The 24,138-nt window shown below is 37.0% G+C and overlaps 1 protein-coding gene across 18 annotated transcripts in view; it reads right to left on the reverse strand.

The window, feature by feature from the left end:
• Positions 1–24,138, reverse strand: part of MYT1L (myelin transcription factor 1 like) — a 299,623-nt gene that overhangs the window by 101,925 nt on the left and 173,560 nt on the right. For all 18 annotated transcript variants that reach the window (XM_050316721.1, XM_050316731.1, XM_050316729.1 and 15 more), the window contains exons 3-5: positions 22,059–22,113; positions 21,844–21,877; positions 21,475–21,537 (exon numbers count right to left, since the gene is read on the reverse strand). In XM_050316721.1, coding sequence (XP_050172678.1) covers positions 21,475–21,537; positions 21,844–21,877; positions 22,059–22,113 — 152 coding nt within the window. The remainder of the gene's footprint in view (positions 1–21,474; positions 21,538–21,843; positions 21,878–22,058; positions 22,114–24,138) is intronic.

The raw sequence follows: 24,138 nt of genomic DNA on the forward strand, positions 1-24,138 counted from the left end.
CTGGACAAGTAGGGAACAACCTGTTTCATTTAGGTGTCTAACAGAGTTTGCATCCTGGAAAACAGGAAGGGATCACGTCCCGGGGCCCAGGTAGATTTTAGAAATTTGCATATCAGTTCAATATGATTTAAGCAGACAGGTATTGCTTTCTTGGTTTCTGTTTCTTCTCTTTGGGATGCATATTACCCTCACTATAATGCCATTATCATTAAATTATACTTTTTCAAAATCCCGATCTTTATTTTCAAAGATGTGAGTTAGGTTCAACCCCAGAAATCCCCAGGATTTCCTTTCTTTCTCTTAGAACATTTTAAGAGGTAAAGATGACACTTCAGGGAGTCTGAGCTAAAAGGGGACCTGCAGATGAGCAACTGTGAAAATTTTTGGCCACTGGTATTCACACAAACTTGAATTTTTAGTAGAATAATAGAATGCTTTGGTTTGGAAGGAACCTTAGTTCCAATCCACCTACCATGGGCAGGGACACCTTCCACTAGACCAGATTGTTCAAACCCCGTCCAATCTTGGCCAGTTTGTCACTCTAAAGCCAGATCATTAACACTTCCCAGCCCCAATCTTTTTTCATTTAAGAACACTAAATACTTGTAACAGTTTTCATCTAGTAATGCCCCAAAACAGTCTCCTGTGGAATGGACAAAAGCGCAGGGGGATAACAAATAACATCTATTTTGTTTTGAACTTTGTTTAATTTTTGAATTGACATCTCAGAAGAACTGCACAATTTTTTAGATACAAATTATTGGCCAAAGGTAGAAATAAATAGTTTACACTGCCAGATTTGCCATCTTTAATGTTTTTTTCATAGTTTTATGGTCTTCTACACAATATTTTATAACGTTTGTGAGAATCTAAGGCATTACTTGGGATTCAGGGCCCCCTGGAAAATGCATAAATGGCAATGGAAATCAATTCCAGTTAGCTGCCTGATGACTTTGATGCTTTTATAAATCTCATTAACTATTTGCAACTCAGCTATTCAAGCAATGTTGTGAACTTGACTTTAGTTTATAACTTTATTAATCTATTCTCAGTGCCTGTTCTCATAGAATTAAAATAGAGGACACATCAACAACTACAAAATCAAATATTTCCATATTTCAATGTTTGGGTCCAACACTAAGGCTCGGGAATATGCAATTTTTCCAAGGAAATCAATTATGCTAGTTCACAGAATCATAGAATGGTTTGGCTTAAAAAGGACCTTAAAGATCATACTGTCCCAACCCTCCTGCTGTGGGCAGGGACACCTTCTACTAGACCAAGTTGCTCAAGGCCTTGTCCAACCCGGTCTCAAACACTGCCAGGGTTGGGGCATTGTGATGGTTCGGACTTGGCTCCCTGCTAAATGCCCAAACTCCCAGTAGCAGCCTTCGCCTCTTTCCCCTTCCTTCTTCCCCCAGGGCAAAGGAAAAAAAAACTATGCAAATTGAAGAACCCGAAAATTAAGCTAGTTATATAAAAAAATATATATTTGATGTATATTACAGTTTAAAAAAATATATATTTGATGTATATTACAGTTAAGATGCTATGTACACAGCAAAAAGGAATCCAAACACCTCCCCCGAAGGGATAGGGAAAGGGTAAAAAGGAACAAAAGGGAACAAAAAGGGACACTGAGTAGATATACGCAATCAAACCCAAGAATTAGTAAAATAACTAGTAAAACAAATCTCACCAAAAGCAGGATTGGCAGACATGGCCAGCACTCTGCTATCCTCCACGTGTCAGGCCAGCGGTCGCTGCAGGCCTCAGCCTTAGATAAGCGAGACCAACGCAAGGACCCACTGTTCCCAAACCTCGCCGGAAGAGAAGAGAGCAAAGGCCTCTCCTCCCTTCTTATTTATACCCCGATTTACGTAAAAATCGTATGGAATACTGGGAACACTGCCTCTTCCTTGGTTACAAACTGGTCACCAGGGAAGGCCTAGATTAAAACCACCACAGGCATCCACAACTTCTATGGGTAACCCGTTCCAGGATCTCATCCCCTCACTGTGAAGAATTTCTTCCTAATATCCAGCCTGAATTTCCCCTCTTTCAATTTGTACCCATTTATCCTTGTCCTATAATTAGTTAACTTCAACTCAGCTTTTGTAAACTCTTTCCTAATTAATTTTAATAGGTTATTACATAACTCTGAATTTGGTTTTGTCTGTACTTGGATTTATACTTAATAAATCTACCACTGCAATGTTTTTTCTTTTAAAACCTTTAAAATACTGTCTTGCATTGGCTTCCTTCTGCCTTTCAACTGTATACCTCACATAGCTTAAATACACTTCATGTACTGTAGACTTCATGAAGTGAGAGAGTTAAAAAAAAAAAAAAATCCATGTCTTTCAGAAACCTGGAAAACAGGCTTCCAGACCTGAAGCCTACTGTTAAGTTGCCCTATTTTCTTCTTTTTCTTTCTTAACCTGCTCTGTTCCCATCCTTTGTTTCATTAATTTTTCAGATTCTGCCTCCAGGACACTTCTCTCTGTTTCTGGCATGTTCCCTGTGGTCTCTCTGCAAGAACACCAAGGGGAAGGCAGCACTGGCTTCCCAGCAGCCTCTGCCAATGACTTCCTCTCCCGACCACATATGGAGGTGACAGTCTCTCCCACTGACCTCCTGTTCCTCATATATTTGTCAAATCTGTTACGGTTTGTCCTTATAGCTTCTGCAATTTTCTCTATATTTTCAATGTTGGCTTTTGTGATCAACCCCATATTTGGTTATTTTTAGACTTGTTTATCCCTGCTCAGAGCAACGACCCCATTGATTTATGTGTCTTGTATGCCTTTATCTGTTCTTTCATTGCTCCCTGTGTTTCCCTGGTCAACTGTGTTTGTCTTATTTTCCCCTCACGCTTCAGCTCTCTTGGCTTTCAGTAGGTTATTTATTTGGGCTTCCTGAAACACACTTTTGAATATTCTACACTGCTTTGCTGTATGCCTCAGTCATCTCTGGTTTCTGGAATCTGTCATGAATAATTCTCGTAGAAATTTCATGGCAATAAGCTCCAAGAGGACATACAGACATTAATAATTGAAGAAATGGAAGAAATAACATATGATTTTATGCTCCTTAGTTAGAAGATGACTTACTATATCTCACGCAATTTTTCTCCATTAAAATCCCTATGATGCTACTCGCTGATACCTTCAGTAAGACCGTTCTTCAGGAAATGCGTATTTCTTGCCCACAGTTGAACTTGATTTTTGATATAGTTTATTAATATAATTTTCAGCATAATTATTATGTTTATTTTTTTCTAATCTATAACAATTAACATATCTATTTAAATATATAGTGTAGGACCAAAGAAATACAAAGGATTTTCTAAATCAGATTACTGATCAATATTTTTCCCTGCATGATATGCCAATTCACACATCAAAGCTGGGTCATGACATCTACGTTTGGAGGAAGATTTCCTCTTAGAGGAAAATGAGAAGGAGAGATTATATGTCTAATAAAGGTCTAGTCAACTTTAAATACCTAGTTTGGATAAAGTAACTCCTATGTGCCATGATTACCAGCATTCTTTTTTCATTTGTATCTCTCTTCTATTGAATCTATTATTTCAGATGCCTCATGCTGTAAGATCCAAGTGAAGCAAAACAGGATGATGTTCTTAGTAGTACTTCGAAAAATCTTACAGAAGGTTTTTGTCAATCTAAAAAGTGTTCTAACAACAGAGTTCTCGTTCTACCTTTTTTTCATGTAAGAACTTAATTTAACAGAAACCAAAGGTATGGTAGGTAAAGGAATCTAAAAATTTGCTATATAAACACCTAATGAGGTTATCAGAAACATTCAGTGAAGTACTTAAAGTATCTGAAGTGGTACTGAGGTGGAATTTTATCATATGCAGTTGAGCATAGCAAATTAGGAAGACTCTCCTTGGAAGCAAACTTCTGCTTAAGGCATCAGGCAGAAAGTTCCCAAGGCATTTTACACTTGTCCCAGTGGACACGTTAGGTATTACTTTGGTTTGGACTGGGTAACTTCAGAATCTGTATTTCCAGACGAAGACTTGCAGGGTATTGAGAAAATAGGTATTTAGCAGGTAAGTCCTCTAACAAAAGCAGTCCTTTAAGAATGTGCAATTCTAATTAATTTGAATAACACTGTAGCCTTTTAAATCACTCTCAAAGCAGTGATTATTAGCTTTAAAAGGCCATTACTATCAATTGATAGAAGTTGACCAGACAATAAATACTTAGATTCCAGCAAACCCTGCAGCCTGAATTTCCCGAACTCCAGGAGGCTGCCCTTCCCAGCAGACTATGTGCTATTGTAAGGAAGAGCTGGTAGCACTCTTGGTGAAGCTGAATCAATGAACCACTCAGAAGAAGATATTAACTCCATCTTAGCGGTTTGCCTACTCAGTTGCAAGAATAAACTCCTTCAGTTGAGGATGATTTTCCATTCATATTTAAACACTGTTTAAAGTATGCCAAATTGTTACAGGAATGAGCAGCAAACCCAGTGGACCGTGCTAACTGTAGGGTGGCAGCATCAAACTTCTGTGTGGGAAATTATTTTTGCTTTCTAAGCCACACTAGTCAGGAATCTTTTCTATCCCACAAAAGTCCTACCTAATGCCTCTGTACTATTCTGGAATATGGGAGGTATTGAGTCAAATCTTCCCAGGCTGTGAAAGTAAAAGAACTTTGCTGAGTATTTCAATTAGTAAACTATAGAAGAGAAAAATGGGAAGAGCAAGAAGTCAAAGTTCAAGCAAGACATGGAGTTTTGGGGCTTTTATTTCACAAAGATGGTTAATTGTAGCCAACACGATGAAGCTGGGGCACACTGGTTTTAAAACTTACAACCAGAAGGATTAAAATTTTCTGTGCTAGCATCTGTGAGCTATTACTCCCAACCTAGAAAACTAACTTGCTTAAATCTGCTTTCCAGGAGCCTGCTCTCAACTGAGCCAGAACCTTGAATACTGTTCCAGATCAGGCACACTTCTTGCAACCATTACCAAGCACTGTAGCATCTAAGACCACTTACAGAATGAAGCAGAAAATCTTTAATGTAATTAATACAGTCACAGCAACTTAGGTCAAAGCTAGGATCTTTTATTTCATTGGATTCTATACATCTCTAGCGTGAAGCACCTCCCCACACCATACCATTCACTGAGACTCCAAACTGATGTAACTGAACCCTGTGACAAACACTGACAAACTGACTGGCTAACCTGCCTCTGGCTGGCAAGATCATTTCACCCATCACCAAAGTCCCTGCTCTTGGGATATGACAACTAAGAGGAAACTTTCAGTTTTGCAATAACTAAACCATTCAAACAACTTGTTTAATTGCTTGAATGCAACAGCTCAGGGAAGAAAAAGTGAGGCACAGCAATGTACTTCTATGTGTTGCATAAATACACAGGAAAACTCAGCTACACAGAGCTCATCTAAAGCAAAATAAAAAAAAATAAATGCAGCAAATCATGAAACTAAAAACTTATGTGGTAGCACAGGTTAGCAAAGTACATGCCTTGCAGTTGTAGATTACTCAAAAGTATTTATATAAATACATCAATGTAATATCTGATTGCCCCATGACTTATGATGTTATTGATGGGGCTCATCTCTCACCTACCCCTAGGCTTCTAAAAACTAAGTCTATACATGTCATATTAAGCTCCCTTCATAAGTCAATGCAGACAAACAGGAACCTCCTGGGAGGCTGTTTATCTCACCTTTTTTTAGAGACTTTGCCTACTGACAATAAAGGGAGATGATGGTGATTAACTTACATTTCTACCACTTAGGAATCTGTTAAAAGTGAGACAAGTCCAAGACCTTTTCCCTCTTTTTTTTTTTCCTTTTTAATTGTCTGCCCAAGCCCACTAAAGGCAGTACCTAAAGAGTTTAAAACCATGCACCATAATAATTTTGTAATGAGAAATCGCAAACCCCTGTTTCTTTTCCTTTCCACAGCTGCTGTATCACTTAGCACGGATAATTCTCTTCTCTATAGCCTTGGTATCTTCTCAAGACTGCCTGTATGATCCAAAGTCAGACAAAAGCTGCAGTTGCACTCTAATCTCAGGATGGCAAATACCCAACCTATGTGTTCAAGAGCCGGAAGCCACAATTGATTATGTCTTGTTGCCAGATCCTTGAATACAGGGGATGATCAAAGAGTGTAGGATAGTGCAAAGAGTTCAGGTTTAATGACTCATATTGATTCATTAGATGAAATGCATATAATCAAGTTTTGCTAAGTGGCTATTGATTCTGTGCACTTTGATGTTGATTTAGATGTAACCCAGACACATAAAAATGGAAATGTGCAAAACCAGTGACCATTCCTGTACAAACTTAAAGAACACTGACTTCTGCTCTAAATTAAAATCTTGAGGTCCACATTTATTTAAAAAAAATTCAAACTTGAAGAAAAACTTTGGGAAAGAAAACCCTCTATTTTTCTACATACAAACAAAAATTAGGTTGGCTACACTGAGTTAAATACAAGCGTCATTTAGAGCTGCCAAGATGACCAGATTTGTGCGTATTCTGTGTTTTCAGTCTCAGTGGCAATGACAACTCTGTTTACAGGTCGAGGGAAAGGCAAGTTCCAATTTCTTTGTTTTTCATGATAAACTTATATCATAAAATGGAAAAGCTCACACTCAATCATTCATCAATCTGAAAGGGTTAGAATATGCTACAAGAGTGTATCCATCAGTTACAAAAGATCTTTGCATAGTCACAATGTTTGAGCCTTGACCATGATATGAAATCTTTCTATTCCAACATTTTAAATGTGATTGCTTTTAAGCAATTCAGCATACTAAGTTCAAGCATTCAAAAATCAAGGGAAATAAACTCCTGTAAATCAAAGGTTGTTCTTTGTACTTACACCGTCAATCATTCAATAACATAGCTACATACCCATTAGTAGAATCAACACCCTTATACACAGACTTGATAGAGCATATTTACCAACAACACAGTGGGTCAAACTATCATTCTAGCACATACTTAAGTATTGAATAATAGAGTATATTGTCTTTTTATCACTTCTGTAATGTAGGGCTACTATGGTGAGACTATCAGCTACTGATTCCTATCATAAATACTCTTCTCATCACTTCTACATAGATACATAATAGCACTGACCCCCAACTTAATTTAAACTAAGAAAGATATATGGGTCAGAATTAAGAAATATGATAAAACAACTTCCCCATAATTATAGCAATAAGGCTCTTACTTGATAAAAAAAGTTAATGGCTACAAAATATAACCAAATACAAAGGATGTATGCCTTCTAACACAAGACTGTCACCAGTAAACATCTGGAATTACAGGAACAAAAACGAGAAAAGTGAAGTGATACAAGCTGCAAACACTTCAGTGCTTATGCACTGGAGTCTCACCTCCAGCATAAACTACAGGATATTGCTCTTTGTCTTGCATGGTTGGTTAGGAGTTATTCATGTGTGAAATATTCTAAATTCTGGTTGTTAAAGGAATGAGAACCTCTGCCCACTGCCACGACTTCCACCCCAAAAGCCATATGTTTGTTTGTGATAATAATCTACTGAACTGCAGCACACAGAAGTTGCTTTGTTGTAATATTAAGTAGCTTGCAGTTAGTACTTCCATCAAGTTACAAGCTTACCTACCATAAAGAAATTGGTTCAAGTTGTTGGCAAACTCAAAGGACAAATCTATATATCATGTTCAATTGCTTTTTTTTTCACAATTAGGAGAATTAGAAATACTTTAGTCTAAAAATAAAAGCTTACCTCCTAGTTTAACCACATGACTCCAAAAGCCAGATGCCTAAATGACTTTGCCTTAATCTGGCCTTTTTTGATATATCTGATGAAAGGAAAGATATCTGTTCAGGTAAAAAAAAACCCAAACAAAAAAGTTGAACTGAATTCCATCACATTCTACTCCAGTAAAAGAAGGTTTCAACTTGAGTCATATCACAATTAAAAAAAATATATTATGGCATATAACGTTGAAGGAAGACAAGGTTTTGTAACATATAACGTTAAAACAGTAACATATAAACGTTACTGTTTATAACTGACAGCAAGTTCCATTAGACTACAGAAGAGTCTCTGAAGGAAAATAAAAACAGCATCCCAAGGGAGTGGAAGCCCCACACAGCATGGTTGAAATGTGGCAGCTGGGTTGTGGGTGGAAATGGTGGTTTCCATTGAAAATCTGCTGCCAGTATTACCTCCTATGGCGAGATTTCTAAGGGAAATGTGGCAGTTATCCCCCTCTGAATTTCAGCTGCTCAGTTTTAAAGATGCATAGACAGGAAAGGTAGGAAGGGCCAACAACTGAATATCAAAAGGTCCAGAAATATGTTGTGTCCAAGGACCAAAGGAAAATTGGGCAATGGCTGGAAATAGAAATGTTTAACTGGAAGTCGGCAAGATCAGAAAAGATTCTTCAATGTTAAAAGATGAAAGGTAACTTTTTAGAAAGTGTATGCCATTTCAAAGGCTACTTTAATTATTTTTAATATTTGAGGCATTCTCTGCTTGACACATCTCACTGAAAGCTGGTTAGCAATGTGTTACTTTTAAAACTGGTCCCTTTATATTTGGGGTTTTATAATGAGAACAGTTGTGGCAACATCCCATGTCATCACACTTAACTTTGAAGAACTTAAGTTTAGCTGACTAAGTTCCTTAGATAATAAATATGTAGGTATGAAAGTCTGGGAGTCACCAGAGCAAGCATGTTGACTGAGCTCTATCCACACTAACATGAAGTATCACAAAAAGAATGTTTCCAAAACATGACTCATAATCCAAAAAAGACACTCTCTTATGCAGGTACAAAAATAATGTCTGTAGTATGGATGGCTACTTTATTGCTCTCTGTTTTGATACAGGTGGTGTGCTACTGTTGTGTTGTTTTGTTTAGTTTTTTGTGTTTTTTGTGGTTTGTTTTGTGGTTTTTTGTTTTTGTTTTTTTTTTGTTTTTGTTTTTTTGTGGTTTTTGTGGGGTTTTTTTGTTTGTTGGTTTTTTTGTTTGTTTGTTTTTTAACAACAATTTATTAGTTTTAAAAAGGTTGACAAAATTGTCAGGTAATGACAATTCCCTTCCCTTCCCTTCCCTTCCCTTCCCTTCCCTTCCCTTCCCTTCCCTTCCCTTCCCTTCCCTTCCCTTCCCTTCCCAAACCTTCCCAAACCTTCCCTTCCCAAACCTTCCCAAACCTTCCCAAACCTTCCTTCCCAAACCTTCCCTTCCCAAACCAAACCTTCCCAAACCAAACCTTCCCAAACCTTCCCAAACCTTCCCTTCCCCTCCCCTATTGTTATAAAAATAGGAATGGTGGTATCACCTCATTATCCTTTTCAGACCAGCCAATAGACTTTTATCTTCCTGTGAGTTTGTGTTTTTTAGCAGAGTCCTAGAGCAACATAATTACAAAATGTCTGGTGCAAGACAAATGAAATTCTATTCCTGCTTACACACGAGATCAGTTTAACCCCTAGCATACATATAAAGTACAAAAAAAATTGCTTCTAACAAATCTAAACTAACCATGACAGTTCTGCTGTGGTTCTCCCTGAGCTGTCCACTACACTGTGATTTTTAAATCTGACTGACTGCTATAATTTTCAATGAACAGTCAATATTATAGTAGACAGAAAAAGCTAAATGTTTTCTCTGTTTTAGAGCTCTGATTAAATGCTGACATTTTAAATAACTGTTTCCACTTTTAGTCAATGCCATTTTAACTGTTCAGTCCTTCCTCCTACATCCTTTTAATAACATAAGTGGAAGCAGCAAGTTTGACTGCTAGGGTTTGAAGTTAACACAGTAGTCAGAATTTATTTTCATTCTTTCTAAAATGTATTTGTTTTATAACTCTGACTCCATTTCTGAGTCCATCCTTCTCTGTGATCTCTTTAGGTCTCAAAAGCTAAGCAAAGCCAGGCCACGTCAGTTTTGAGAATGTCAGTATTTCCAAGGAACACCTAGGTGCTGCAGAGACAGGACTATGACTCAGAAAGTCATACACTTGCCTTGCCAGAAGCACTCAAACAAATTTGCCATTGTGGAAGGGACACAAGACTGTAAAGCTGATAATTCCTTATGTCACATGGAATTAAAGAGAAGAGCCACGTGTCTGTGTTTTAAGAACTAGAAATGTTAATTCCAAAGCCCTGCTCAAAATAAAGTCATGCAATTACATTCTTTCAGCATTATTCCAACCTTTTCAGACAGAAAAACCATCTACTACTTTTTGTCTTTCCATTCCCAACTCCTATTCACTAAAGTATGCACTAGTAAAAAGTTACTATCAGTCTTGTTAGTCAATGTGGTATTACGAATGTATTATAACATCACAAGCAAAATGACCTTTGGTGTCATTTAAAATCAAATACTTCATATCACAAAAAATAATAAGGCTACTGAGTTACATTTGTGAAAGGTTTTAAAATTAACAGTTTTAAAAACGTTAGGAGCATAAAATACAGTAACCTTAGTAAATTGGCTGCAAAGCAGCCATTCATTTAGTTGGGACTTTCTACCTCCTTTCACAAAGTATGGAATACCCAGAGAATTCTCTGAGAAATAAGTTTCCAAACCAGGTTTTTTTGTTTGGTGGCTACTGACATGCAAACATCTATAAGACTCATGTCAGAGATTATTAATCACATAAATCATGAGGTGTGACATATCCTCTTGTTTGAGATGACAGTTTGCTTGTCCCCTTCTCCTGAAGAGGTACACGTGGTTAATGGAACCAACAAACCATTAATCCTCATTGATCACTCTAAAAGATACCATGCCCAAGCAAGATCTACATTAAATATCAGTAATTCTAGCACATTTTTATTTCCGTTCCTGCAAATACTAAATAACAAGAAATCATTTGCTAATCTCTGTAAAAATGAACTTTTAATGTAAGAAGGATGGTCCAAAGCAAAAGGCACTGGAGTAGAATTCAGAGGCATGACTCAACTTCTGGCTGTGACACGACATTTCTTGTGTGGTAGCAGAGTCACGAACTGCTGGTTTACCAAGGGAGCAAAAGCATTACAGCTCTCAGTTTCTATGCACAGTTGCACAGTGAAATTCTAACATCCAAGTGAGGTATGACTGCTCCTCCTCTTATACCTAGGGACATCCAGGGACTTAACACACAGCAGAATTTAGACACTGTAATCCAGACTAGTAGAAGGTATTTTCTGTAGTGGGAGATTTTCACTCCTTGAATTAATCACAGAATCAGAGAATATGCTGAGCGGGAAGGAACCCACATCACCTTAAGTCTTCTTTTTTCCTCCACAAAAACAGAGATTAACTCAGTCTTTTGACTTGGGGATGGTCAGAGAAGGAATCACAACCCCAGCCTTAGCCATTATCCAATCTAGAACCTACAGAAATGTGTGAGTAACTTGTGTTTAATATCCTTTTTTGCCAGGGGTAACTGAAGCTTCATTTTAACCACCTCAGAAGACTGATTGCTCATGAGATTTTAGAGTAATCTAGGTTGAGAGTGCCCACTTCTCTAATACTTCATGCAAAACAATATATTCACATGTTCTTGACTACCAGTGAAGGATTCATTGAATTCCTCTCTTAAATGACTGTCTCTCATATGAAATGCTAATGCTGGGACTGAAAACAGGGTTCTTCTGTCTCCAAGTGACTGCTCAAAGTTACTGTCATTATATCCTTCCCTCTTCCTTTTGAATATATTATTGTCCGTAAAAGAACAGATGAAGAAAAAAGAATACAAACATCCTGATATCTTAACTTCTTTACAGTCAATGCAAGTTCCCAGAAGATGGAAGAAATGTGTCCTAATGCCTATTGACAAAGAATAAAACAGTGTGTGAGTGCCATGTTTGTATAGATCACAAATTGGAGGACTTGAAAATTTAAACACTTGCTACACTGAAACAAGCACACAGGAGCTCAGAAATGTACTATCTATGCTATGGACTTGATATGGAATCAAGGTGCCCAAATAAACATTTTCACGAGTCTGATGAGAAGCACCTGAGGGAGCCGGGGTTTTATAGGCTAAAGAAAAGATGATGAAGGGGGAAACCTTATTGCTCTTCACAACAACTTGAAAGGAGATTGTTGTGAGGTGGGGTTTGGTTTCTTCTCCCAAGTAAAAAGTGACAGGATGAAAGGAAGGAGCTTCAAGTTGTGCTAGGGCAGTTTTAGGTTGGGTATTAAGAAAATTTCTTCACTGAAGGAATTATCGAGCATTGTAACAGGCTGCCCAAGGAACCCATCCCCAAGAGTATTTAAAAGACATGTAGATGTGGCACTTGGGGATATGGTTTAGTGATTGACTTGGTAGTGCTGGGTTAACACTTGGACTCAAGGATCTTAAGGGTCTTTTTCCAACCACAACAATTCTATGACTCCAAATTTGGACAAGCTTAATATCAGAAGTACAGTCCTACTGTGACTTCAGGGTTAGACACAAAATAAGGGAGAGTTGATGAGGGTCCTTTGGACTTAAAGCAGAAGTTAAATGCATGCCAGTTTTTAGCTTTAACCTTTATTCTGAACACCTATTCCTCATTCACTAAGTACAGGCAAGATTTTCTCCTTCTCTTCCTTCTCCTGAAGCCATTATGAGGGTAAAAAACAGTAGCAGCTGCATATCTTTGGTGAATTTCTTTCATGAGGATCAGCTGAACAGGAAGCTTCCACTCCTTGTGTATCCAGTTTAGTGGCCTGCTCACTACTTTAAGTAAAAAATTTGATGTTAGAGAAGTCTGTTCCAGTCCCAGGGAACTGAACATAAAAAACCCTTTGTTTTAAATTACTGTTATTGGCATTTAAAGCCAATCATATCCTGTACTCTCTCACTACACAGTATTACAAATTTTATCATAATTCATGGATTTAAGACACAGGGCCAACTTCAATCACAGGAAAATTTTCTCTTAGATCAGAAAATTTTCTCTTAGAATTTTCTCTGAGATTAGCTCTGCTGGTTAGAGTATGGTGCTAATAAGGTCAAGGTTGTGGGTTTGATCCCTGCATGGGCAATTCACTTAAGTGTTGGACTTGATGATCCTTGTGGGTGCCTTCCAACTCAGAATATTCTGTGATTATACCCCTTCTCCACTCTTCCATGGATACTTACAGCATGGTGCTGCTGGTTCTTGCAAATAACGAAAGGACATAATGTTCTGCAATCCCTTTTCTTGTCATCAGAAAGCTTCAAGATTTACTTGGGAAGGTGATTCAGGGAAGTAGCCAGAAAACTAACTTGGTAGTCCACTCACCTGGTTATCTGGACACTGTAACAGGTATCACCGTTTACAGTGTCCTAAGCTGTATAGTGCTGAGGATGTTCTCAGGAGCTATCTATCCCCTGGGCATTTGTTTCTATACTGTGAATGTATTTATTTAGATTTATTATTGCCATCAAAGATGGTTCAGGACTTCCTCTCCTTTCCCTGTCCTGAGCTGACACCACTAGAAGTAGTACTTCATATCAACCACTAATAAGAAGTGACATCTTTGAAAGGGCTGTCTCAACTTATTGAAAAACCTCAATAGAAGTCTTTAAAGACATAGTGTATTTTTAGGGCTCTTTAATTTTTAACTTCATTTTTTATTTTCTTCATATTCTTTTGCTAGCCCAGGTAATACCTAGGGTGCTTGATCTCATAAAATATGAGCATTTGAAAGAAAAGAAAACTAGAGTTTTATTTATTCTTTACATGTATGATTTCTCCTGCCTCCTTTTTTGATGATTCTATCAGACTTCAAATAAAATTCAAATTCAAATAGAGGTGGAGAAAAAAGAGGAGCAATGCTATTCTGATAGTGTGGATACCACCACTAAAACTTTTTAAAAGCCATCTATGTTATTTGTGTTGGACACTGGAACAAGGAATAAGATGGGGTTCCCTGTCCATCCAGCTGTCAGTATTCACCAGTAAATTCTCCTGACTTCAGATGCTCCAATCCACAAGCCATTTTACCACACAGTAGCTATGCTGCTGCTCAGAAGAACTGTTGGAAGGAGGATGCAGGAAGCTCCACAGGACCCTAAACTCAGTGCATAACATTGCTCATCATGTTTTTGATTTAGTCTATGGCTAAGACTCATGACTGCATTTTCACTAAAATATACATCAAGAAATAATTTTTTTAAATACCTACAGCTTTTTAACCCCAGAATCAATATTTTTACAGAAATATTGTAGAAATAATTCACAAACTATGAAAAAGGGAAACTAGACTAGACTGTAAATGTAAAAATGTCTTGTCATTACAAATCAGTTAATTTTGCTCTATGATCCAGAAAAATATTTTAATGTAAAAAGCACTGAATTGTAAGGTTAGACTTTCTCTGACATCAACAACCATTTAACAGATCTTTATTTATATAGCAGATAAATACCAGAGTCAGAGTTTGGGGCTCTGTGTTTGTTATAATCCCCCATACATGCTTCTGTCTTTACACCTTAAGATGTTTACAAATGGGGAAACAGAGGCACAGTGAGATGAAATGCCATGCCCACCACATGCAAATCAACTCTGTAGATCCTCTTTTCCATTATGAAAAACACAAATATTCAACCTCAGACAATTTATTTCTCTCCTAAGAGAACACAACGTTCTCAGCAAACATACCAGGCCAAACAAATAATTTTCCCATTGGTAAGGACAAAAATGTGTATAGCTTGTTTGGGGAAATTATCTCCCCAGTATAACTGAATGTTTTGTTCTTTCTCCTTTTTTTTTTTTTTTTTTTTTTTTTAAATTTTCTTTCCCATACTTTCTGCATGGTCTACATTTATTTTGTAGCTAATAGGAACATCTCCAGTGGTTGTAAGTGGACTGCTGCATGAGAAATGCAGTACCTTCCATTTGAAAGAAAATGAGCATACCATTAGAGTAACATACAAGCCAGAAAACACATCCTAAATCCTCTGCTGCTACTGCTGCACACTTAGGTCAGCACTCTCCATGCTCCTGCCCCTGATTTACTTTCTTTCCCCTGCCTTTATAAGTGCTCCTGGTACATGCAGGTCCTGCAGCTTCCTGCCATTGGAATAGCTACTCCCAACAGAGATAGTGGTAGGAGCAATTGAACTGTGGGTCCTTTGTGAAGTCACCTCTAGACAATGGCCACTAGCATGCAGAGCCACACGCCAGCTGCTGGTGTATATTCACTTGACATCTCAGACCCAACTCTGCACCTTTCTTATCATTAATCAACAATCAGACAAAGGATATATTGCTGGATCCAGACAGCAGCCAATACAGACCTCTAATACATTATGGATTCTCTGTCAGCACATTTATTTATTGTTTGCAGTGTTCTGTTTCATAATCCCTTTGCTCTTCCACTTATTTATTTACTTACTTATTTCTCTTTAGCTGAATTTAACAAAGCAGTGAAGCTTCGTTTATTAACATTTTTAACAAATCCTGAGTGGTGGATTACTTCATATAAAATATATTTATAATATTATTCTTGGCATTTACCACAACTTGCCAAAGGCTTTAGCAAATATACTGTTAAATGAAATAGAATTGAATTGCACAGGCAGTGTCAAAGTATTTCCTTAGGTAAATATCCAGTGAATCATTTTATCATTATTTAACACTCTAATAAAGGTTGACTATCAGCTTAAAGGAATATACATTTGTCTATACTTCCAGCATCCAGTGGGATTTTTCAAGAAAGCAAGCAACAATAAGGACCTCACTGTTCTGTGGTTAGGCTCTAACACAGATGCATCAGTGGACCTCTGGTTCTGCACAGCATGCAACCACGCTATGCTATCAAATTAATGTTAAAATATGTATGTCCTGGCTTCTGATTTATAATATCTTTGACAAATAGTAAAAAGGACAGGCATGCCATAAAGTTTATGGATGGAGTGATGGCATGCACAATGATGTCTCATAAAGAATAAAGGGGGAAAAGTTATTTATTCTTGTGATTCAAGAACTAAAATACAGCTAGACTGGCTGCGTGCACAGAATTTTTCATAAATATCCCACAGTGCACCCCGTTGTACAGCAGCCATACATTAATTAGAGCATTCAGCAGACACTGCAATGTGTTACACTCACCCAAGTGAATCTTCATTTTTCACATGCAGGGCCTTACTAATTAAAATCGGCTTTGCAATTAAATGTGGAAAATTGTGTTAAACTTTCAAGCGTAGTTTAGAAGAAACGCATTTATTTTTAGGGTATTTTATTTTGATGCAAATTAATTCTTCATCAAAGTGAGACCAGTAAAAGGAAGGTATGAGGATTTCTCTTTTTTTCTATTATAGATGCTCCTCTCAGTTGCAAGTTGCAATGTTCCACTATCTCTCTGCCAGTACCTGGCCCTGTTCCAATGCTTTTAGTGAGTGCTATCTGTCAAGGCATGAATAATACAGCCCCTAGGCTGTCGGCAGAATCCAAATGAGGCATACATCAGGAAGCAAGCACTCGACTTTAGCTCCAGAACATGCTCCTGTGAAGACAGGCAATTATTCACCCACGGCTGCAGCCATGGCAATCAAACTGGTGGGTGAAAAGGTATATGAAATGAAAAAATCTGAATAAGAAATATGGCACAGCAAGCCACAGAAATTCAATAATTTTCTAATAACAGAGAGACATTTGAGTCTTTTAATTTTGAAGTTTGGGAGCCTGAATTATTTTGCTTGCTCTGTTAGAAAATACAGACTAAACTACAGTATATAAGGGCAATACAACGGTATGTGAGGCCTTCTCTAATCAAAACAGCAATGCTAAACTCTAAGGTATTTACAAATTAAAACTGGTGTATGAAGTGAGGAATCTCATGCTTAAAAATAAAAAGTTGATCATAACAATTCTATCTGTATAATGCAATAAACCAGAGACAACCAGGTAAAGCAACAAAGAAGTGGTGATATTAAGAAATTTGGTGGAAAATTAAAATGCAGTGTATTTTATAAAGTAAGGGACAATTCATACATTACAGATACACACATCATTTTATGATCCGTCTTCATTTTTGAGATTCACCTTTTTTTTGCAAGACTTTGTATCAGTAACTAATTAAAATAAAGCCCTTACAAGTAAAATATGAACTGAGGAAAAGGCATGGATATGAAAAGGTTGATGAAATGTTTAAGTTGGTTTATTTAATCTGAATTCTTATTTTCAGTAACCAAATTGAAATTCGTGATACAGTGAAAGCTCTACCAGCCTTTCCATTTTAAATCTGAAGGGTTTATCATTTGGCCTTAACAGTTCTACTTCACCAAAATTTTACACATATTGTTTCAGACCACGATTGTGTTTTGATTTAATTTTTATACAATGGCTTTATCTGCTTTCAAATATACACCGATGTATGCTTTAAAAGAATTCTAAATTAATATACATAGTGCCATGCTACCAGCTTAAGAGTTTTTTAGGTTTCATTTGTTAGAATGGGTTTTGTTCTGAAATGTGTGGTAATTGGCAAGTGATTAATCCATTACAGAATCTAATTGCTTTTGTTACTTGAGAAAAAAAATAAAGCTATTATGCTAAGAAGCTTTTAAAATAGGCCATTCTATGTAATCAGTATTTTTTAATGGAATTTAGTTAGGATTTTTATGACATGTCTACATACCTATTTACATGGTAAATCATTGGCACCTATTTGACATATGATGTGTTTTAAAAGGATGCTAAATTGCCGAGCAACAAAGTAAAGTACAGTATTTCTAAAAACCATCATTCACATCTATTTAGTCAATAACATGGATCAGTTTGCTCTCAATTACACTAAAGTATCTATGGGATTTGCACCTGCAATACAGATCAGAAACTGGACTTACTTTCACATTTATATTTGTATACACAAAATAAATTATTATCTTTAAAGCTGATTAATGGAAGTGGCATCCTGAAGACACAGTTGTGGGAACATGCTCCTGGTGTGGTCTGAGTCACTGCTATATACCCTGATGGATTGTTCACAGTTAAAAGTGTGCAGTGATCTGGACCAAGCTTATTGTTCAAAATTAATTCACAGTTCTGAAGGTATAAAAGTAGTGTTCATTATCATCCTGCTATGCACAATGGGCCTGAAGAGCTACCAAAGGAATACAATAAACAGTATCAGGAGCATGGCCCAGGGAGAGCCTCTGGTTTTCACTCCTAAGATTTGAATTCTTCTCTTGTCTCCACCACTATCTGAACATGTCTGTGGCTTTTGTTTTGTTTTGCTTTGTTTTGTTTTGTTGCTTTCGGATCTTTCACAAGCTTTGTTTTCTTTTTATTTTTCAGTTCTATTGGCCTCAGGTGCCTGGAAACGTAAACAACAGGTACTGAAGTCCTATTTGTGTAAATTTTAACACTGAGGCATTGCCTCATGCTGTGTATCATGAACAGTACTAGAGGGTCTGTGACAACTTCAGGTTTCCAGATATTACTAAAGTACAAAAAAGAGATGAGGCTGCTCTGAAGAAGGTAAGCATACCACCTAACTTTTGGTCACTTCCCCTTAGTGCCCAAACTGGGATGTTAATCTTTCTGACTTTCTGTGCAGTCGCTGGAGAGAGGTGCTTTCACCAAGTTAATTTCAGAGATCCCAGCACCCTGCCCTAAAGTGCTCTTTGGAGAAATTTTTCCATCTAAGCTGCCTATTAGCTTGCCCAACTAACAAGCTGACATCATGCACCAAATTTCAGAGCCAAGAGCAAAGTACCAAGTCATGCAAGGTTTTACTTCCCTTCCAAATAAAACCTGACCCAAAGTAAAAATCAAAAAGATGGAAATGATACAACAAGCTGTTACCATTGTTATCCTTCCTCTGTTTTCATACACCTCAAAAGAAACATAATGACAGAGAAGGTCTGCTTGTTCTCCTAGTTAACCCTACGTTGCAGCTCTTTCATTATTAAAACCATGTGAAAACACAACTGAGGTACAAAACATATGATAAAACTCTCTGTTAACTTTTATCTAATATTTTATGAGTAGAATAATTTTGCATCCCCTGAATATGTCTGCAAATTTGAAAGGATCTGCTTTCAGTTCATGTTTAATATACTACCTGAACATGGTTTTCACTGTCACCTTGCTATTACAAGGCTAAAATTACAATGAAAAAAAAATCCCTGATATTTCAGATACTTCAAGACATTATAAAAGAAATGGAATTCTGGAGAGCTCTGACTACATCTAGTGGAAGCAAATACATTTCATTCTTAATAATGAGCTGGTCTGATATTGTGAATGAAAAGGTCTTAACCTCATTAAAATGCTCTGTAGGTCTAAACAGAGTTGAGTTAGGCATCAGCTGAGATACGCAATTCCCCGAACACATAAAATTTTTAAGACAGTCTGATTTCCTTGGAAGAAATGTTTGGGTCTTTCCCAACCAAAAAGGAAACTTGAAAAAAAGAAAAATTCCTTCAGATTCTTTCAAAATGATAAAGTTAGTAGTTATTGGTTGAGATATAAATATTAGTGCTCTTTTATAAAATAGATATGTACACTGTAAACCTCCACAAATAACTTTGTGTTTTTATATTAAATAAGACATATATTGGCTAAATATATTTTGATTAGTGGATTGGCAATCAGGGTGACAAGAAAACATAAAAGCCCCACATTCTTTAGCAGGAAAAAAAGAAATTTTTGATGTATTTCCAATTTTTATTCTTTGCACATCTGCCCAAAATTTCATTTAATTAACCACTCTGAGATTCAGTCTGTTCGCGTACTGACATACCAGAATCATGTCAAGAAAGCAAAATATGGAATTAATGTCTCAAAACTGCATGTAATCTTTCCAAATCTCACATCTATTCCTTCCCCTTCCCCCAAAAGGGTGATTTTACACAAACATAGTTACTAACTGTAACACAAAGTTAGAGCAATTCAGAAGAAAAGTCAGATTTTTTTAAGCTAAAGAATTCCTTCTGTATGTTTCAAGGCTTTCATTTTTGAAATCTGCAAAAGAATTCCATGAAGTGTAAAGAAATATGTGTAGCTACAACCTTGTAACTAGAAAGGACATTACAATCATGTCATTTAACTGTTGACTGTCATGAAATTTCTGAGGGAAGAGAAGGATTCAGTGCCATTCATTAATTTCTTTTGAGACTTATATTTACATAAAGAAAACAGACAAAAGAAAACCATGGTTTGAAATGAGAAGTCACAAATGAATTTAAAATTAACTATTTTGGTTAATTTTCCTAAATTAGTGTTCCAATCTAATCAAACCTTAAAATAACCACAAAAATGTTACTGCTCTTACAAGTGAAAAATGATTAAGAAAATAAATTTGAATGATTATTTTAAGGTTCCTATTGTTCAAATGGAATTCAAAGTAATTTTAATATCAGGAGTATCACTTTTCTTGCTCTAATTTTGAAAGTATTTTCTGGATTTGTCCCTAAGCTTCATTCACTGATAAGAAAAAAGGCACGTGAGTGGACTGAGTGGTACTGTTCAGTATCTTTTCCCATTTCAAATGAATGCCTAAACCACAAATGTCTAATTTCAATTTAATTCATAAACCCCATATGCCCTCATTACAAAGCAGCAATCAGAGATGGTGTGAAATATGTGCTCTTATAAACACCACAAGTGCTTTAAAACCTGAAAAAGTCAAGAATGAAAAAATCTTGACAGTTTCAGAAGAATTTAACACTGGTTTGAACACCTCCCTCTACTGAGAAAAGAGATGGCCCAAACATCAGCCATTTTATCTCTTCCAATGGGTTGCCGTACGAAATATGTCAGATGAAATGCACAGCATGAGAGAAAAATACATGTGTTATAGAGCTGTTAAAATTTCAAAATACTGCACAAGACATTCATGGACAAATGATTCAGGAAAGGATTGGTGTTTATACAGATGTGCAACCCTATTGATCATTGACCTTTCAGACACAGAATTGGAAAGACTGAGGTCTAAATTAATTTGGAATAACATGCAGTATGTGTAACATATGCTACCTTATATACAATTAAAAAATAAACAGCTCAAGGAGATTCTCTACATATCATGGTTTAGAAACTGAAGTAAAGGTATTTATAGCTGCAGTATAACATTTGAACCCTGAAGTCTTATTATCACTGATTTGTCTTAAGCTTTGACCTTTGAATCTAACCTGATCATTGAACTTAAAATGCTCAGAAGCTTTTTCTCATTCAGTTAAGAAACACATTAAATAACAGAAGAAGATGACTGCCAACATGTAAGTAGGGTCAAATTTTCATTTGCAACACATGAGCAAGAGAACTGTATGCAAAAATTAAGAGAAGACTCACAATGAGGACAAGTCTCCTCAGCAAAAATGAGAGTTAAATTTTGTGTGACACTCAGAAAGAAAAAAAAAATCTGAATCTGAATGGCTTCTAAAATGCCTTATTGCTAATTTTTATCATTATTTGGTTTATCAAGGTCATGCCAGATAAATTGTTTACCAAATCTCTTCACTAAATTATGGAAAATTGCAGATATTACCTTCTGTGTCTTGCATATTTGCCACTAACATGACCACTGCCATCACAGCCAGGTGTGGGACAACTGCAAAAGAGAGAATTAATCATATAGGTGCTGGTATGCTGCAGAAAGATTATACTAAAAGCAAGCAGGCAGTAGGCATTACAGAGATGGAGGGCAACCAAGACAGAAAGAGAAATCAAATAACTGAAGGGGAAAAAAAAAAAAAGAGGAGATGCTTTTTATTAGTAAGTCTCGAGGGAATTAATTTCATCAGTGCAGCAGGGCATGAGCAAACCACCAATGAACTTGAAAGTGCATTATACCCATTAAAAGGCATGAATTTTCTAAATTGCTAATGGGGATACATTTTACACTCAGAGCACTAACCTGAACAGCTCTTGTATGGCTGGTTCCACGGGAACTGCAGAGAGATGGAAAATATATAAAAATTTATCATCTATTACAAGTACCCCTCTTCTACAAAAATTACCAGAAAGGTTGTGTAAAAGCAAGGGTCAGAATGAATTGTGCAAAGAGATTCTGGAGGATGAAGGTCACCCTGAGCAGGGGCCTTGAGTGATTTACTGAAGCAAGAGACGTACCTCGAACACCTTTGGAGCGTGTGCGATGGCGCTTCTCGTCTGCATCCACCTCCATCTGGGAATAGATTAGCAGGCAGTCAATGTTCTTATCCTGCATGCACAGACTATCAATGCACAGACTGATACAGTCTCTCACACAATTTATTGACACTATTTTAATTCCATTTTATCCTGTAAGGGAAAGTTCTACTTACAGGGGATTTTTAGGATCCTCATGTTTATTTAAAAACAGAAAATGAAGTAATTTCTGCTTTAAACAGTCGGTTTCCGTGCCCCGCTTTCATAGCAAATTGTGTGCAACTAAGTTCTGGTTCCTCTTTTCAAAGGGATATTTCTAATATAAATCACTGATTACTCCCATATGTTTTGAAACAAGGATTCAATAGATTTCTATACAATTTAAAACTAAAGTCAAGAGGTCACACACTACAGATCATTTTCTAACCAAACCCTTTCGCAACGGGAAAGAGAGGAAGGAATAATGACTGAAAAGGAGATGAAGAGTCATCCTTAGACCTTCAAATATTTCATGTTATTTAATATGGCATTACCATCTTTGCCAACATGTTTCAATGTGCTTTTCAAGTTTCAGGAATGTGCTCACTTGCGACATGACTCAATCATTACCTTCATTTTATAAACAGCTTGCCTATCCAGTGCAGCTTTATACACAGTAATAAATATATATCAATCTTAAATATTTACCACACAAGTGCAAGGCTGCAGATTAGACCTTGTAAAGTATCATAAATACTAATCTATAGCAGTTAACATAGGGTCATGTAATTTCTCCTGATTTTTCACATACTATTGTCAACAGACTTTCCAAGGGAAACTACATAGGCTAGATAGAGTTTAGGATTTTGTTCAACATAAGCAAATTACACTGAACTATGTTAAGAGACTGTGTCGGGGAAAATATATTAAGTATCTGTATCACCAGCTCCTTTAGATGTAGAAGAACAGGATGGCAAGATGGATCTAAAATGCTTCATACACAGAGATGATATTGTAAAGGTCGGGAAGCACAGAAATAGACTATAACGCTCTAGTTCCCCCAGGGGAAAAAAAAATCAATCACCCCTTTATAGCAATATCCTTGGATTGATATCTTGTAAGAATGTCATATATCCCATGAAAAAACATGGAAACTGGTACAAGTTACTTCAGCTAACCCTTTAATCACCTAGCTTTCTGTGGTCAGTACCTTAGCACAAGTGGATTTGGGAAATAGATAGGAAGGAAGAAATCAAGAGGTGCTTTACGGAGCTCCCTCAACATATGACATCAGGAGAAAAGTCACCTCAACAAAATATGTGGGTGACAGGGATTTGGTGAAAAGAAAGTGTCACCCTCACAAGGCTCTGCACTACTGATGTAGTTCTGCTTCTTGGTAGTCAACACCTGGTTCCTGGTAGTGTGACTTATTCCACACTAAAGGAGTGCCCTTCTAAAATAAACAGGTGTCATGAAAGCTAATAAAGCACCAGCCTCTATTAGGGGGCTTCAGGTCAGTCTTCTGATAGGGATCTTTGTGTAACCTTGACTGGGTTTCATTTTTAAATTAAGACACCTACCTATAGCTGTGTGCACACACATTTGGAGCGTAAGCTTCCATCTTCATCAACCAGTGATGCTGCCTGAGATCCTGTAAGCTATCCCATCAAGCCCTCAACTGCCAGTCCAGGAAGGTAGAGAAGGGCACAGATAGATCCTCTGCTGTATGTACCAACCCTGTGCAGAAGTTTCAGGTATCCTCTGGCATCAGAAATGGCACCAACTACCTGTGCTTAGACAACTGAACTTAACCCCAGGTCAACACAGCCACCAGATGACTGAGGAACAACTGCTTCGATCACCTACTAGGTGTTACTTCAGGCTGGACAGAATCAGTCTCTAGGGTCCTCTGCCCATACTGTCTAGCTCTCCTATAACTACTGCATTAGACACCTGGTATACCTACTACAGGCACCTAAATTAAATCTTTAACCCATCCACAGTGTCTGTTCTATACCTTGAGTTCACACCTGTGTCTTGTTTCTTAGTTTCAATGTCTTGATAGGCATTTCAAGTTGCCATA

This window comes from Myiozetetes cayanensis, unplaced genomic scaffold, assembly GCF_022539395.1.
Source record: "Myiozetetes cayanensis isolate MyiCay16 unplaced genomic scaffold, myiCay2020 scf2-11, whole genome shotgun sequence".
NCBI classification, from domain to species: Eukaryota; Metazoa; Chordata; class Aves; order Passeriformes; family Tyrannidae; genus Myiozetetes; species Myiozetetes cayanensis.